The sequence below is a fragment of the Coffea eugenioides genome, chromosome 11 (genome assembly GCF_003713205.1).
Source record: "Coffea eugenioides isolate CCC68of chromosome 11, Ceug_1.0, whole genome shotgun sequence".
Classification (NCBI taxonomy): domain Eukaryota; kingdom Viridiplantae; phylum Streptophyta; class Magnoliopsida; order Gentianales; family Rubiaceae; genus Coffea; species Coffea eugenioides.
Window position 1 is genome coordinate 41418048 of NC_040045.1, and position 17808 is coordinate 41435855.

General features: G+C 36.7%; 1 protein-coding gene across 2 annotated transcripts; it reads right to left on the bottom strand.

Annotated features, from left to right (window-relative positions):
• Positions 1-11128: 11128 nt before the first annotated feature.
• On the bottom strand, positions 11129-13598 carry LOC113753453 (probable transmembrane ascorbate ferrireductase 4). 2 transcript variants are annotated; one of them, XM_027297608.1, is made up of 4 exons: positions 13172-13598; positions 13022-13073; positions 12735-12931; positions 11129-11553 (listed from the first exon to the last, which is right to left on the bottom strand). In XM_027297608.1, exons 1-4 carry the CDS (start codon positions 13319-13321, stop codon positions 11227-11229), a joined length of 726 nt encoding a protein of 241 aa, XP_027153409.1. In that variant the 5' UTR covers positions 13322-13598; the 3' UTR covers positions 11129-11226. The 2 variants fall into 2 exon arrangements, with proteins under 2 accessions (XP_027153409.1, XP_027153408.1); XM_027297607.1 differs by having other exon boundaries at positions 12735-13073.
• Between the last annotated feature and the right edge of the window lie 4210 nt (positions 13599-17808).

Genomic DNA, 17808 nt, shown 5'->3' on the forward strand with positions numbered 1-17808 from the left:
TTCCAGCAACTTCATCAGCAAAAAAACAGTAAGCCAGCTTCATCTAGCAACTTCATTCAGCCAGCTTCATCAGCCCAAAAATAGTCAATTCAAAAACAACTTCATCAGCAATGTCATCATCTAAATATTATCATTTTCACTGATCATCCAGTTCATCGACTATCCTATGACACTGCAAATACATACATAGTGAGAATCTCCAAGAGTAAATTAAAATCAATAATTTATATACGATTTTGTGGCCTCAAAAAAGTTACCTTTTCTTTTCTTCTTTTCACAGTACCCATCCTGTTTCTCCACGCTTGTGCTTGGCAGCAAGTGCAAGTTCTTTTGGACTGGCCCGAGGCATGACAATAAAAACAACACATGGTCCTTTTGAGCTTCTGAGAGCTTTCAGTTGGAGCAGTAGGTTGAACATCAATTTCTTCAGGAGCTTGATCAACTTGCATTATAAAAACATGACAAATATCAGATGCGTTCATCAAACAGTAAACAGGATTTGAGCAACAATTAGAATAGTAGTTAAAAAACTTAAAATATAGTAACATATCAGATGTGTTTCAGCTTCTTGCAATGTAGGAGAGTCTTGAAATGTCTCATCACAGTCTTGAAATGTCTCATTACAGTCCTCAAATGTCTCATTACCATCCACAGAATGAGCTGCAACAATTAAAACAGATTAGCAGCCGCTAGATAAAATAATGCAACATGAAACAAAATATGAGTTCAGTCATACCAATTTCACCGACAGTTCCGTCTTTTCCCTTGGCATCCAATGGACAAGTTCTTGCATTGTGTCCAAGTTTCTTACATTTTCCACACCTATTACTATTTACAGGTGGTATTCTTTCATTGCTGTCCATTCCTTCCATGTTGAGGTGACATTTTCTTTTAGTGTGGCCCTTTTGATGACAAAGAGAGCAAGTCATACGTGTAGTACCCTTTCTGGACAGTCTTGTGCATCCAGCCATGTCACGTCGTGGCTCATCCGGCTCTCTTCTCCTTACTTTCTTAGGCCTACCGGGAAGTTTTACTTTCTTAGGTGCATACATAGGGGCCCTCTTACACCTTTTCCAGTTATTAGGTCCATTAATTGGACTAATAGCTGGCTCGTAAGCCTTTAGATATGAATCCCTTGAGTAATATGGATGCACTAGACTTTCAGGCTCGGCTCCGGTCAAAGCAATGCAGCCTATAGCATGAGAACACGGTAAACCAGTGAGTTCCCATTTTCTACATGTACATGTCTTCGCCTTTAAGTCAACAACAAACTTGGCCCCATACATATGTGTCACCTCAAATCTGTCATCATCAGACCACCTGGCAATATTTGATCTAGCATCATCCTTTGCCTTTTCAATTTTTTTTTGAACTTTTGGACAAATAATATCACTTCTTTTTCTCATCCATTCCCTCTTTGTCCTAAGTCTTTCCATTAGATATATCCTAATGTTTTCAAGCATACCAAGGATGGGCTTTTCTCTTGCATCTAATATAACAGAATTAAAGCTCTCACACACATTATTGAGAAGAATATCACATTTAGCCGTGATCCTAAAATGTGATCTGGACCAATGGCATGGTGATGTGTTGTCCACTAGCCATTTGTGTGCTTTCTCATCATACTGCCTCAACATATCCATTTCAGTTTCAAATTTATTGACATACGAGGATCTTGCACAAGCCCAAAACATACCCTTGAGTGTTTCTCCAGGATGGACCTTTTTGAAATTGTTGTGTAAATGCCTAACACAGTGTCTATGCTCCACTCCAGGAAGAATATCTTGGATGGCGGAACCCAAACCCTGTTATATAAAAAAATAAAAAAATTCAGAAATCAGTCATTTCTATAAAGTAGTTTTCCAACAAAAAATCAGTTTCAAATTTCTATGTTACTTAGCCATACCTTTTGCCTATCACTGATAAATGTCCATTGTCTCTGGTCTTGGATTGTGAGATCAAATTTTAAGAATTCAATGAACCATGTCCAAGAACTCTTGTTCTCGGTCTCAACCACTGCATATGCAACAGGATAGATGCAATCATTAGCATCTATCCCTACAGCTGTCAAAAGCACTCCCGGATGTGGTCCTCTTAGATGGCACCCATCCACACCAAGTACAGGCCGACATCCTTCTTTAAAACCTTTTTTCAAGGCTGCAAAACAAATGTATAGTCTTCTGAATCTCTCTTTTCCGCTAAATTCATCAGCCTCCGTCTCTACATGCACTGTGGAACCAGGATTTGAGCTCAACAATTCCTCACAATAGTCCCAAATTCTTGTGTATTGCTGCTTATATTTTCCTTGGATCAGAATTTTGGCTTTCCCAAATGTCTTATAAGCCTGATCTTTTGTGATGTTCACATTCAGTTCTTGATGCACTTTGTCCTTAAATGCACCAACCGTAACCTTTTTATTCATCCGCAGGAACTCCATGTAATGCCTAGCCAAAAAACCAGAATTTGCATGCTTGTGATAGAAAGTTCTACCACATTGATGTTGTGGCCCCATCGTTCTTATCACGAATGCATCACAATCTGGTTCTTTTGTAGCACAAACAAACCAGTTGCATTTCTCTTTCTTGCATTTTGCTCTGATCCTGTTCTTATCATTCTTTTGCCAACCATGCTCTTTGCCCCACTGCACAGAATAATACTCAACAGCTCTTTTAAACATCTTCTTAGTGTCAAACAATAAACCAACATATAATTTGGGGTCCTTCATATCCACATCTGGCTTGAACCTTGTATATTTCGGTTTCTTGCTTGAGGTATTTTCATCCGAGCTACTAGAGCAGCTACTAAACTCCTCTGTGTTTATGGAATCAGATTCCTCTTGGATAGGAATCTGGTCACCATCATAAATATCACAGTCATGGTCAGCAGCAACACTTCCTTTTCCTTTTGCTTGTGCTTTGGCTTTTTGTGGCTGATCTGAACCTTTCTTCTCTTCACCAGTGGCATTTTCCCCTCCATAACTAGCATCATATACACTCCTCTGACCATCAATTTCGATATCAGCAGTATTTGCACAATTCTTGTATATTATGTCATCTTCGTCTTCCCTAAAATCATAGTCACTATCATGAAAACTTTCACCACCATCCGTTTCCTCTAATTCTGGTTCAGTTTCATTATCTGCACCTTCATCTTTTTCAATCACATTAGCACCTCTCTGTTTACCCTTTTTTGTTTTCCCCCAATCTACTTTAGTTACATCAACTGGAAGTTCTGCAACTTCTTCATTCCCACAGAATTCATCAAATGTGATGTCCACATACAGTAGATTTTTTTCCTCATTCTCACTGTCTCTCTCGAAAACTGCCATGTTGTTGCTAGGTTCTATGGATCTAACATGAAACTCTTGGACAATGTATAGTTCAACTTTTCCAGTTTGTATACCTATAGCAGCCATGTCCATGACGTCCTCTTCACTGTCTATTTGTCTAACTCTCAGGCTCCCATCTATGGTAGGGATCCTATATCTATAGCTGGCGTTTTCATCACATCCAAGTAAATGACCAAAGCTTAACACAAAAGCTACGTTAATCTTGGAGGCTAGAACCCCATCAAAATGCTCCATGTTACCCCCCACATATTTTGGCTCTGGTTCTTCAATGTATGCCCCACCAGAGTAGATATACAGAGTGAATACATCTGAGTCATCACCTATTTTATTTTCCAAACAAATTAAAAAATTACTACCATAATTTGTAATTTACAGTCATTGTCTGCTTTTTGAGGGACATGAAAGCAACATGACAAATTAAATTTACAGCCATGGACCACATGAACCCCTTTTCAGAAAAAAAAATGAAAACAGAAAACACAGCCCTTTTTCCAACCACATTTCAATCGATCTTGCTATTAAAGTACAATATTTGCTGTTCACAACAACACAAACCCACACCGAAGATAATAAATTAGATTTACAGCCATGCAACCCCTTTTCAGGAAAAAAAAAGGAAGAACAGAAAACAGAGCCCTTTTCCAACCACATTTCAATCGATCTTGCTATTAAAGTACAATATTTGCTGTTTAGGGCAAGACAAACCCACACCCAACTTCATTAAGCTATTACCACAACAAATCAAACAGATTTAAGTGGCTCAACTTACCCATTTTTGTTGGCCCTGTTTTTCAAAATTTCTTCTTTCGCGCCTTTCGTCACTTGCTCCCTTTTCAGATTCCTTCGACTTCTTGCGCCACTACATTTCCTTATTCATCACCATTTCAGTCAATTTCGGTCGGTTTTTGCAAGATAATGTTGAGGTTTGAGGTTTGGATTTTTGTCAGTGGTGATAAAGATTACACCGGTAACTTTTTGATTTTGATTTTTAATTCTGAAGAGGAGCCCCAACAGTGAAGTACCAGAAATGCCCCCGCATAAGTGGTCAATTAGACGTTGAACCGCAATTACAAGGTGGCGCCACCGCGGAGATCCTTAATTGGAACCGATAAATAAGTGTAGGGTTTAAATTGGCCAAAAAAATTATATAAGGACTAAATTGACAGTAAAAAAAAGTATAGGGACTAAATTGACCATTTTTCCTACTTTTTATTGTTTTATTTTCGCTTTTAGGGGTGGATAATTGGAGCTGTAGTAATATTTTATTTGGAGATTAAGGTAAATTATTCTTCAAAAATAAATAACATCCCTTCTCATTCTGAATTTCATTTTTCCTTTTTGTCCTTCATATATTCTTTTTTCATCTCATTGTCAAAGATTCTTTTGGATGTAGCTAGCCCTTCCCTGTCGAAGGAGATTAAACTAGATATCCTCGGATGTCAATGTTTGTTTGGATAAGAGTTTATTTGGATGATTTAGTTGAGATAATTACTGTAGTACTTTTTGTGATATGATGTATGTGAGATAAAAAAGTGATTGAAAAGATAAAAAGGTGGTTGAAATTTATGAAATAAATTTTTTTATTTGAAATCAAGCCTATCCAAACAACCTCACGCGGCCATTAAACTATTAGTTAGATCATGTTTTGGCCATCAAACTATTTTTCGTTAATAATTGGTCACTAAATAACTTAATCAGTAAACATGTGACCATTTCGTCGGTAATTGCTCTTAATTTCTAAAATTAGCATTACACGTGGCAAAACGCAGGGATAATTTTATCAACAATTTACTGACCGTTTACTTACATAAACCTATCAACTGAAAAGAAAAAAAAAGTGCAAGCCAATTAAACTAACTTTCATTCTCAAAATTCTCAGCCACTGCTATCAAATGATCGTTGTCGAGATCAAGAGGCAACCTCAAATCAAGATTTTGCACGTCAGCCCTGCTTGACTAATTAATTGAAGCAAGCCCTCTTTACTACCGCCATCGTAGACCAACAAAGAACTTAAAGAAACAGAGCCCTCCGCTAATTTTAATAAAACCCCATCCGCTAGAGTCCTAGAAGTCCTCAATTCCATTTCTTTGAGAGTCTCTAATCCCTTGATAAATGCTGAAAAAGACACATTATCTCTCTCACACACTCACAATTTTTTAGCTTCAATTTCTCCAGTTTCTTGCAATTCCTCCATAGAAAATTGAGGCCATAATCAACCCCTCGACTTCCACACAGGGAAAGAGACTCTAAATTGAGTTCAGCATCAAGAACTGAAGCAAAGCCGTTGTAGCTGAACAATTCGGTTTCACTTTCGATTATAAAGACCGAGAGGTCTTTAAGAGCGCGGAGAGGTGCGAGCCACTAGAAACAGAGAGGTCTGGAGAGAGTGATGGTGAGCGAAGAGAGATGAGGACAATAATTGGAAAGGGGAAGCAGAGAGAACCCAGAAACGGGCTCAGCCAAGAAGCGGAGGTGACGGAGGTTGGGGCAAGAAGAGGCGACGGACTGAAGGAGGTAATGGGAGGAAGAGGAGGAGGAGGAAGAAGAGGAGTCAGTGAGCAATAGAGAAGAGAGATAGGATGGTGGGAAAGGAAAGAGGAGAGAGAAGGAAGGGCATAGGGAGTACTGATGAAGGTGAGAGAGAGAGCGACGGTGGAGGAGTGGACTAGACGGAGCTACCGCTTCGAGACTAAAGAGACAGACACACTGCAAAAGATTTTCCCTTCCCTTCTCTTTGATGGTTTAATAAAACTGAGTTATAGGGTCAGTAAATTGTTGGACAAAATTCCCCTGTACTTTGCCACGTGTAATGTTAATTTCAAAAATTAAGAGTAATTACCGACGAAATGGTTACGAGTTTACTGATTAAGTTGTTTAGTGGCCAATTATTAACGAAAAATAGTTCGATAGTCAAAATATGATTTGAACAATAGTTTAATGCCGCTGAGCTTTTTTGCCCTAATAATAATAAAAGAATGAAGAAAGACAGAAAAGAAAGGAAAATTTAAATTGTAAAGTTCTCAAACATAAATGACAAAGAAACATTAAGCTGTGTGCTTGAGCAATGTGACTCATATAAGGTGACACTTAGGAGTACCTGGTTATCTAGATTTCAAGTACTATTAATTGGTAGCTTGAATCACTCGGATGATCGGTTAATGCTCACAACGAGCTTTTTGCAAACATCATCTTGACGCTCACAAACAAAATCAATCGTTGTGCATCTGAGTAGTAATTTAGTTTTTGTTTTTTTTTAACAAAATTTCATAGTTTGTGTTACCTAAATTGTACACTTAAATCTTTTTTAATTGCAACCACCTAATAGGTACACTTTCTTGGCCTTGTACTTTTACCAGTGTTGTTAGACTCGGATCGGATCAATCGATTCGACCGTGAACCGGGCTTCTTTTCAAATTGATTTGTAATATAAAATCGTTTTGGTTAAAAATCCATCAAAACCGACTAAATGACTGACCCTATTCGACTAGTTGACTCGATTCTCAAACTTTTCTTTCTGCTTTTCTCTAGACATAATTTGAGTTACCTAAATTGTAGTACTTTTAATTATTAATGCGAATAAGAAAACGTCACCCATTTAGTGTAAATATCAAAATCACTCGTTTTCCTAAATGATCTCTAATTCAAGATGTTTTCATCCCTATGATCTCAATAATTTAACATTAGTGATTCCAACTTGCATTAATTTGTTTTAATTTAGTTTTTCAAGTAGTTTTGGAGAATGGGTATATTTTAATCATGAATTTATGTTTTTATATATAATTATTAGGTGTATATTTGATTGCAAGTCTAATATTTTTGGAACATTTTTTATGATTGGTCAAATATAACCAAGAACTTAATTTCAATATTTTTGAAATTTATAAAAATATAAAATAATTATAACATCATGCTGACATTGGCGAGTTTTTGAGAAAGGTCCAATCGATCCGATCAGTTAACCCCTGACCCAATAGTTTAATCAAGTCGCTTTCCGGTTCGAGTTTAACAACATTGGCTTTTACAAGTTCCTTGCCTTTACTTATATTCTACGTCAGCATCTCATTGAGTGAGCTTATTGAAAAATTATGCTATTAATTAATGATCAGCAGCGAAAATATCTCGTGTTGATCAACTCTGGTTTCTTAATTCAGAAGAATCATGACAGGTGTCGTTCCTGTGCAATAATAAATACCTACTCGAGAAAAATGAATTTTCTGTGTATAGTAGTGAGTAGGGTCGAATCCACAGGGACTGGGAAAAATTTGATTCCTTTTTAAATTCGAGACACGGGGGATTTTTATCGGGATGAAATATAAAATAAATAATTAAACAATTTAACTAAAAATAATTAACCAAAAATAATTAATTAATTAATACAATTGTAAATAGCAATTAAATAAATGATAAATAAATTCTAGCCAAGGATACAACTACGCAGACACAGTCCATTCATCCGATCATTGATGCAAAGAAGGTTCACTTAATTTTATTAATAGGCTAGTTATAGTCGCCGATAAACTCTAACGACCAGCTTTTCCTTAATTTATTGATAACCAAGGTACTACCATTGATTACTTCTAACCAGGAAATACTCCTAGGTACGACCGTAGGAATTAATTTCCTAATTGCATTAAAAACTAGAAAAGCCTAACCCAAATTAATAACACGCTACGAGGGTTATTTAAATCAGATTGCATGTTCTCCTAGTATGTGAAAATACTAGTTGTCACTAATATTAACCAACTAAACAATTACGGATTTAATTGATTAATTTGACAGGAGATTAATAAGTCAAATTGCACATCGGGCCCTTGATATCCAATTAACAAAATAATCCCATGGAAATTAAAATAGAAAACATGCAAATATTAACAATTTAAGGAACACGTAAAATTAATTAGATCTCACAGATATTTGGGACTGCGTTTTCGCGTTGATCCTTGACTAGAGGAGAAAATTAGCCACGCCTCATAAGAAAATTCCTACGCAATTTAATTGAATTTAAAGACATCATCTTTCTTCGATAATTGAGAGAGTGAATAACAAAGCTCTCGGAAGAAAATAAGAAAATTGCACAATAGAATTCAACAAACCAAAACAACTCCCTATTCTCTCCTCTAGAACATCCCTCGGAGAGAAAAACTAAAAACTCCTCTATCCTCCTACGGAGCTTATATTGAGAGAAAACTCCAAAACTAGTCTAATAGCCCTCTTTCACGTCTAATGTCTTCATATATAAAAAATCAGCCAAATGGAGACATCACCCCACGTCCACCAAAGAGGTCATCATTTCTCTACACAATCAATTCCACTCTACTCAAATAAAAGCAATTGTCGGTTCTCTTTTTGACCAAGTGCACACGTTCACCAACAAGAAAGCAAAACCACAAATGTGCAAAGAAAGCACACTTTAGACAATACAACTTATTTGCGGTCCCCACCAACTTTGATATGTTGTCTAGCCAAATTGAATTCCCAAATGCAATTCCATTCTTTCTCGTTGGTTTGCACCATAATTGTGTAAAGCTTCACAATAATCTTCTCAAGAGGTTTCTGCTCCAATTTCTGAAATTATATCCAAATACCAAATATAAATATATATTGACAATTAAAGCAAATTAAAGCAATATTTGGCAAGGATAAAAAGGAATATTAACAATAAAATTACTAACAATTAACACCTTATCAAATCAAATTCATATGAGGCTCTAATTGCCCTTTCTTTGGTTAAGATGATATTTATATGTAGCAATGCTAGGCCTTCCAAATACACTCTGCTTTAAGGGGCATGTCATGGGATTTTACTAAAACTACAAGTTTCTACACGAAACAAAAGTGCCCCTCATCTCATGTTGGAGTTTGTCACGAAACAAAAATTTTTTAGAGGTAGAAGAAGTGTCTAAAATAACTTACATAACCTACCTTTGAATTATATCCACTGAGAACTAAATCATATAGTAAGAGATTAAGTACACACGGGTATGACCAAGGATCAACCATGAGATAGATTCTCCAGTTCATTCTAAGAGAAAAAGCAAGCCTTTTGAATTGCTGGACAAATGTCTTGCCAATCCAATGGTGAGACACCAACTGAAGTTCCTTCTCCAATATATCCCACTTTACTTTCTTCCATACATTATATGAGACTCTACAATCAACAAGTGCTCTATGCTCTCTTCAGCTTCGGAGAATGACACACATTTACTCATTTAGTCGATCCCCGATTTCCTCAGTCGGTCCCTCTCAAAATCAGGGAATAATTATTTTTCCCCATACCAGCTGATATCAGTATACTCTAGACCCCTGCAACCTCAACTTGTCCATTGCTGATTTTACTGAAAATACACCAGAAGCACTGTCTATCACCCATTGAAGATGATCAGCCTGCACAGACAGTGGAGCCAATGCACCAGGAGTTGCCTCCACCATTTACTTGACTTCTCTAGTAACTTGTCTTCCAGTAGGACATTTCAATTGACCTTCAGTAGATCGCTGAATGATACATTGTGCAGCCAAAAGAGTGGAGCAGATTCCCAGAAAACTCCATGGACAAAAGACCAACTGGATGCCATGATTCAGAACTAAATATTTGTCATTTGTCCGTTCCCTATGACTATCTGAACGTAAGGTTGAGCAAAAGATCTCAATGCAAGTACTTTCCTCCACATCCAAGAGGCATCAGAAGATCTCTAGGAGCAGTTGTTGCTACTTCAGCGGCCAGAAATCTGATGTTTTGGTCCCTCTTCCACATTCGTCCAACTTTCTCAAGAACCTTGGCTAGGTCTCGGCTTTTCCTGGCTTTATCGTCAATCTAAGACCTACAACCATGGTTTCCAAGCAAATTAGACGTGTATTCCACAATTACTAACCGCTGCAGCATTTCGGCCGCAAACAGTACCTCTCTCACATGGAAATTATTTCCTTCTAAAATTTATGAAATACTTGAGATGTAGTTATGTCTATGAACCAAAAAAAAATAAAAAAATTTTTTTTGAAGCCCATGAACGAAATTTTATTCCCTTTAATTACTTTTTGATCACATCTTGTCCAATTATTACACTAAATCATTCACAAGTCAGATACTTAAAATTGTCCATCGATAAAAATTTTTCAAATTGTACAACAAAAAAACACACTGCATCCGGCAAGTACTTTGGTGAGTTCCTTCTTTTCTTTATCTTCTTGTAATTGCTCAACTGGTTTGCTGAGTAAATTACATCTTGTACATTGAATGCACTCCACAGTATTTGGCTAACTCTGTTATCGTCCAGTATAGTCTAACGTTCTTGATTCTTGAATACCTGGATAAGAGACTTCCATAGTAGGTTCTAGCATGCTTTCTTGACCCTAAATATTTGCGAGTTGGGCTTTTCCATGTATGGACTGTTCGATAACAGAATTGATAGAGGACTAGAATAAATCTACAAAGAGAGAAATCTAGGAATGAATCAGTGATAAGCTTGGTGGCAGAACTTCAGAGGATGAGAGCTGGTCTGCAACTTGTTAAAGACAAGGGATCAATTCCACAAAATTATTTTGACATCTGAATCCAAAGTAGCTGACGACATTATGAACCTCAAATGTGGATCAAAGTTTATGTGGTAACTCTAGTCAAGGATTGCAAAACTATTTCTCATGCAATATGTAACGCTTACAAAAGAAAACAAATGGGCGGGATCTCCTGGCCAACTTGGAATTTCAGTACAACTACCCTTTCCCTGTTTACGTTCTTCATCCAGTTGGCTCAGGCCCCATAAATCTTTGCTGATTACGTGCAAGTTAACCGGGTGAATGTTGGCCATTTGGAGATGATATTTATTGTAATAAGGTTGTACCAAGGAAAAATAAAAGCGTAGAAGCAATAGATGGTTTACTTGTTACTGAGAAGACAACCATTTGTTGTTTGTGTACATCATCTTAAAGTGTAGAGCTTCATGCTTTGGTGAAACTGCTGCTAATATTACAATACCACTCAGAAGGGCCAATCCAAGTCCTAAACCGTTCACAACCATCGACTCGGTGCAACGTCTCAATACATCTCCTCTGGTTTGCAAGAATGTCAATTTTTCCAGAAGCCCTGTCTCAGCTGTTACCACTGCCAAAGCATATGTGTAGAGGCCAAGAAAGACATGCCATGGCAAGACTCTCACCCTCGTGGTTCGCACCTCTCCTTTATGCCAGAAGTTCAGAAAGCCCAGCAACCACTGCAAACGAGATCAGGACGTCTATAATAAGCAAAAATTGATTACTAACCATCATTGTCCCATTTTGACAATTCAAAACGTTTGGCTTAAAACAGACTGCCATATTGTTGTGTTTTGGATGTGTTAGAACTTTAAATGACAAAGCAAACTCAAAATTTTCAGTTGCAGCAGAAATTGTTAGTTTCCGGATTAAACCAGCTTCACAAATTCACAATTTGCAATTCTTTCTCATTGACTCTAGTTGCATGCTGTTCATGATGAAAGCCTGCCTAAATATCTATGGATGCAACATCATAGCAACCTTGAGTTCACTGATATCCCCTCCTCACTCAACCAAAACCCCCCCTCCCCCCCACAACAAAACAAAAAAAACCAGAAAAAGTTAAAAAGAAAAGAAGACAAAGTTATATCCTTCACTTGGGCCATCTTTCATTACCGTATTGCAAATCTGTTGCTATCTATGTGTAGTTCCTATGAATTTTGGAAACTATATCAGTCTTTCTTTCAGAAATTGAATATTTGAATAGGAAGACTTCTTCTCAGGAATAATTCATTTTAGCCGCTAAAAGGTCAGCACCTTGATGTTTACAGCAAAAACATTATTTTATATACACAGATACATGCACATATACATACATATTGTTTTATGAATGTATGTATGTATCTATCAATGAGCTTGATATTTATGAAGCTAAATTGTTTAAGCACAGAACGGCTAAAGTACATGCACATGGCATAATTTCATCATGTAATTTTCATTTATTAGACTATATGATAAAATAAATGATGACAGTGCAAATAACATTTTTCTTATTTATATTATCCTCTTCATCATCAACATTCAGGTTTCCACCGTACCAATGTTAATTATTTGCTTTAATCCAAAAGTAAGACGGTACACTCTACCTAACTACAAAAGCCGTCCAAGCAACATTCTGAAATAATGCAGTGGAACAGAAACATATTTTCACAATAAAGAAAAGCATACAGATCCTTCTAGCATGAATAGAGAATGCAAAAGTTCCCTTTTTTTCTCCGCTTTTTCCTGTAAAGAATGTTCCAATTTGAATAGTGGCATTCACAAATTTAAACAAATAATAATGGTTTTAATTTAATGAATGTATTAGCATAAAACTGATGAAGAACAAAATGCATCCGAATTTCTGGAATGAGTAAAGAACCTGAGCACCAAACAGAGTGATACAAATCAGACCCATCCAAGAATGCAAACTGTAGAAATTGGCCACAATCCCCTCTTGACTATGAAACTTTGTCCAAATCCCAAAAACCCCAGAACCCAAAGCCAAACCTTGAAGACACAAGTGCACTGATTTTTTCAGATTTCTTGAACCAGGCAACCACCTGTGCACCAAAATTGCTGAAAAAGAAAGCAAAATGTTAGAAAACCAACAATTAAAAGCATTTCTTGCTCCACAAAAGCAAATCCCATCAACAGAATTTGCATTACCTTCTCCACTAACAAGAATGAAACCAATCACCATTAACAAAGGATGCAGGATCTGCCCAAAAAAAAAAGAAGAAAAAGAAATCCCACTTCAAATTTAGTTCAAATTACAAGAATGCATGGTGAAAAACTTGGATTAGAAAGAGATGTTACAGCATAAATGAGGTCTTCTTGGGAGGAAGAACGAGGGATGAAGCTGGTCTTGAAGTAAAGGGCCCAAATAACTACAAGAAGTGCAACTATACAAGCTGAAAGTCTAGCAGAGACTTGCAGAAAGAGTGAAGAAAATGGCACTGAAACCATGGTCAATATGTAAGCATTAAAGGGCTGTAGACCGTGGTACAATGTCAGAGAAACATCAGAGCTCAGCTTTACTAACTTCACCGACAGAGCCCAGAAAATTAGATCTAAATTTGGATAATTTGTAACAGTGAAACCGCCAAAAAAGGTAGGAGAAAGTAGTAAAATGTACTTCCAGAATTACTGCTAGGATTATGAAATTGTACTTTAAATGGAAGGAGTCGGTGGTTTTGCTTCTTGTTGAGATAACTGTGCTTGAATATGGCTGTAATCTGCCATCCGTATGTTTAGTTCATTAGACTTGTTGGACAATGATTGATTCAGTCAGCATTATATGTGATAGCTTGACTCCCATATCAAGGTGGTTTTTGGCTTTGCAAGATTATCTATTTTTTTTGTCAAATTTTTTCTATTACTATCTCTTTTTCAGTGGGGAACGGAGATGGAGCCCATGCAGCAATGGCATCCCAAAGGTTGCGTGAAGGCAAATGTGGACCATTTATTACAAATTTTTACTACCAATACTCAATTCAATTTTGACTTTCAAACCTTGCTCTTTCCTTATTTCTCATAGTACAAGTTCATTATCTTAACCAGAAATCATCTCTCAGGATTTTACGTTATTCAATTAGTCTAACTTATAGGAATTATTTTCAGTTGATTGGCATTTTAGGCTTTAGCCAGCACCCTGGTAAATTAATGTAGAGTGCTTTAACGACATTTGGCTTCGCTTAACAATTAACAGGTCCTTGTTTTCAGCTTCAATACTTCATAATACATTGACACTAATATCTCACTGGAAAAGCAAACAAAAACTTGCCCAATTAGTCTCTTAAAAGGCCAAGTCCGTGTCTTACTGGACCACAAAGCTGGCCTCTAAAAGTTGCTCTATGTCAATGCATCATATATGTCACCAATGTTTAACCCAAAATCACCTTTTCTGGGCAAACTTGTTGGGTTCAAATCCATTGCTCTCGTTAAAACACTTCAAAGCTTCCAAAATTGTGGAATTTTTTTTTTTGTTTGTCACAACAATAACATTTGTATAACCCATTCAACTTTAGTCCAACGGGAAGTGAAGCCTAACTGACGAGAACTCCATCAGAGTAAGCAACTTAAAAGTTGTGGAATTCAGAGCTAGCCTAGTCTTCGGATTTTACAGTTTGTACTAGTCCCGGACCACGGGCAGGCACCTGCAACCGTTCCTAGCGATTTTGTATATTTTGCACACCGCGTAACTTTGTTTGCATACGACGTAATTTTGTTTGCACAACGTGTAACTTTAGAAAAAATTTTTGTGAACCCCACACACATTGTTAAAAATAAGGTACAATAAGTGATCTGGACCGTATAATTTTTTTTGGACCAAATCTTGGCCGTGCACTGTTCAGGGACGGTCCGACTGATGACCGTCCCTGCCCCGTCTCCTACTAGTCCCCGTCCGTTTGGAATCTTTGAGCCCCTTGGAAAAATTGGTGTTTGTACCCAACTTGGAGACAACGTTCTTGAGCCCATAAAAGCACCAATACCTAATATACCTCACAGATTCACGTCATGGAAGAGGTGGATTTGAGAAAGGAGGAAGGACTCTAGGAGTACAACAGAAACACTGACACCCCTGTAAGAGGACTGTCATGCACAAGAAAGCCATGATCTCATAGTTCTGAAGATGGCAACCAGAAGCTTACAAAGATCTGCAGTGCTGGGAATTGGAGTTGATATTACTAGGATGCCAAATGAGGCAAAGGAGTTGTGGGCCTTAAAAGACAGAAGTTCGGGAGACAAAAATATTGATGATGCCGCAGCTGTTTTACTGATCCTTTGCAAAGCATTGGAAAGACAATGGAGCAACAAGAGTTGATATTACTAGGATGCCAAATGAGGCAAAGGAGTTGTGGGCCTTAAAAGACAGAAGTTCGGGAGACAAAAATATTGATGATGCCGCAGCTGTTTTACTGATCCTTTGCAAAGCATTGGAAAGACAATGGAGCAACATCAGTATACAAATTCACAACAAGGACCTTCTGAAGCATCTTAAGTTTGGTAAATCCTCAGACTGCAGATTGTCAACAGTCCTTGAAGATATATTATGTCTAAAGTCTTTGTTTCGAATGTGCTCTTTTTACTTAACTAGTTATGATGATAAGGATATTTGTGCTAATGTTAGCTCATATGCTTTAGGCATTTTGTTGGATGAGGAACTCTTTGTTTCTCCGTGTCATTGAACACGTGTTGTACATATGATCGGCCCTTTGCTCGAATTGTAAATTCTCTCTTTCAAAGATCAATGCAAGTAAACTAACGTTTCGAAAAAAAAAGAAAAAAGAGAAGGAGATATTTGAACCACAGCCTATAATTGTATAATTTCTGAAATGTTAAGCTTAGTCACTAATGATTAGACCAAAGCTTCATCGATTGAAAAGGGATAAATAGTCAGGCGTTATGATCTAAATATGTTTATTAGATAGAGGAGAGTATTTTTTTTCTTCTAGTAGTACATTTTTTTGTTTTAATTTAAAATGAACCTTTAAACCTTATAACGGCGAAGAGGGAGAGAGAGAGCTTAAGAGTCAAATTAGAATGTGATAATCACATGGCTAATACCCCTACCAGTTAACTTGGATGGTGGATGATACTCTCTTCTTCAACTCCACATCACATACAACCACCATTTTTTTTGTTTTTTGAATTTCCATCATATCATATGTGAGCCACACTCATGAATGGTGAAATAAAATAGGGTTTTCTTGTCTAATTCTTAATGTGGATTGTACAAGTCATTAAATCGTAGAAAGTATAAATTTGTCAATTTTTAATCCTTCCTCTTTTTATTTCTTCCGTTTTTGGCTACTCTTGATGACCTACTAAACAACTATTAACAGAATAATGACTTTGAAAATTTTAAAGCTAAGAATTTACTCTTCTTCTTGTTTCTATTTCTGATTACTAGAATTGAATGACTAGATATTTGTATTTCTCTATGATAGAGGAGGACTGAAATTGAAGAAGTTAACTAGTTGAATCCATGGATAAAATACAGTATGATTCACCCCACAAACATGCAACTAGCTACGTCCAAACTACGAAATAAGAAAAGACAAACAAATCTGAATACCCTAAGAAACTATGCATAAAAAACAAACGAAATCCTGTCTTGTGCTCTCTGCCGACCAGTCACTAGAGAAATATAGAAAGCCTAATTTCACAATCAATTGATATAAATGAAAAATCCTAAGGAATACAAAGTTTTGACAAGACTCCTTATGCCACATTCTGGTGATGCCATTGGAGGTCAGTGCTCCTGCCTGCTTGTATGCAACTTTGCCAATTCAGCTGCATTTGGCTTCTACTTTTAACTACTATGTGTTATTAGACCGAGTAAATCACCATAAACCCATATCATTATATCTTCACCAAGTAATTAATTGTTAAAAGAAATTCGGGACCATAGTATTTTGATCGCAAAGACTCCTAACCGGCTACAATATACAATTGCATGTTTTATCCTCATCACTTTTTGTATCAGAAATTCAATTGCTAAACAATTTGAAGTAACCTGTCTAAAATAGAGTGTATTTTCTTCTCTAACATGGTGTAACGTGACAAATTATGCAAAAATGTGTGCCTTCATGAGAAATTAATACTTGATTTTCAAAACCCTTAATTAATAAACAAGATCGCTTATACTCATCACTTCTAAACGTGAAGATCAGTGTGAATTTGTTATAGCCTAGACATTGTTTTTATTACCCAAATAGAGAAGAAGTTAAGGTATAGAAACAGTGGTGGGAAAACACATTCCTTATAAGAACAAAGGGATGCCATCATGGTTTGATTGTCATCGTCTCCTTGTATTGAAAATGAATTTTTCCACGTTTGATGACCAAATGATGCCTCGAATGCATATGCCATTGAATACATTGAGAATCATTCCGGCCTACGCAAAGAAAGGGATCAGTGATGATGATCCCAATGGCGTTGCAATGGGAATCTGAGTGCCTTCGTGTTGTCTCTCCCGTAAATGATTGCTGAATCTACTCTGATCCAACCACAACGAAAGAATTTGGATATATATATATATACTTAGAATATATATATGAAGCTGAAGCTAACTACGATTACCCTTAATTGGCGCCCAATAGAAGCTTAAATTTGTTGTTATTGAATGTTCACTTCGTCCATTAACGCATTGCATCATATACCATAGCCCATAGAACATGTAAAGCATATACAGCAATGTACGTCAAAAACTTCATTGTCGATCACAAGTTACTTCTTGAACTTATTAGATGTGGAGTCGATACTTTTAATCTTTGGTTCTAAGACAGTAACACCTACTTAATTTGTCTCTATACTTCTAAAGGTATTGTAATCTTTTGATGCAATATTTTGTTCAACCATTGAGAAATTTCGATGGTCAAGGGATGCAAAGTTTAGTCCTCTTTGGTTTTACCATTTTCACTCAAAAATATCGTATAAATGTGGACATG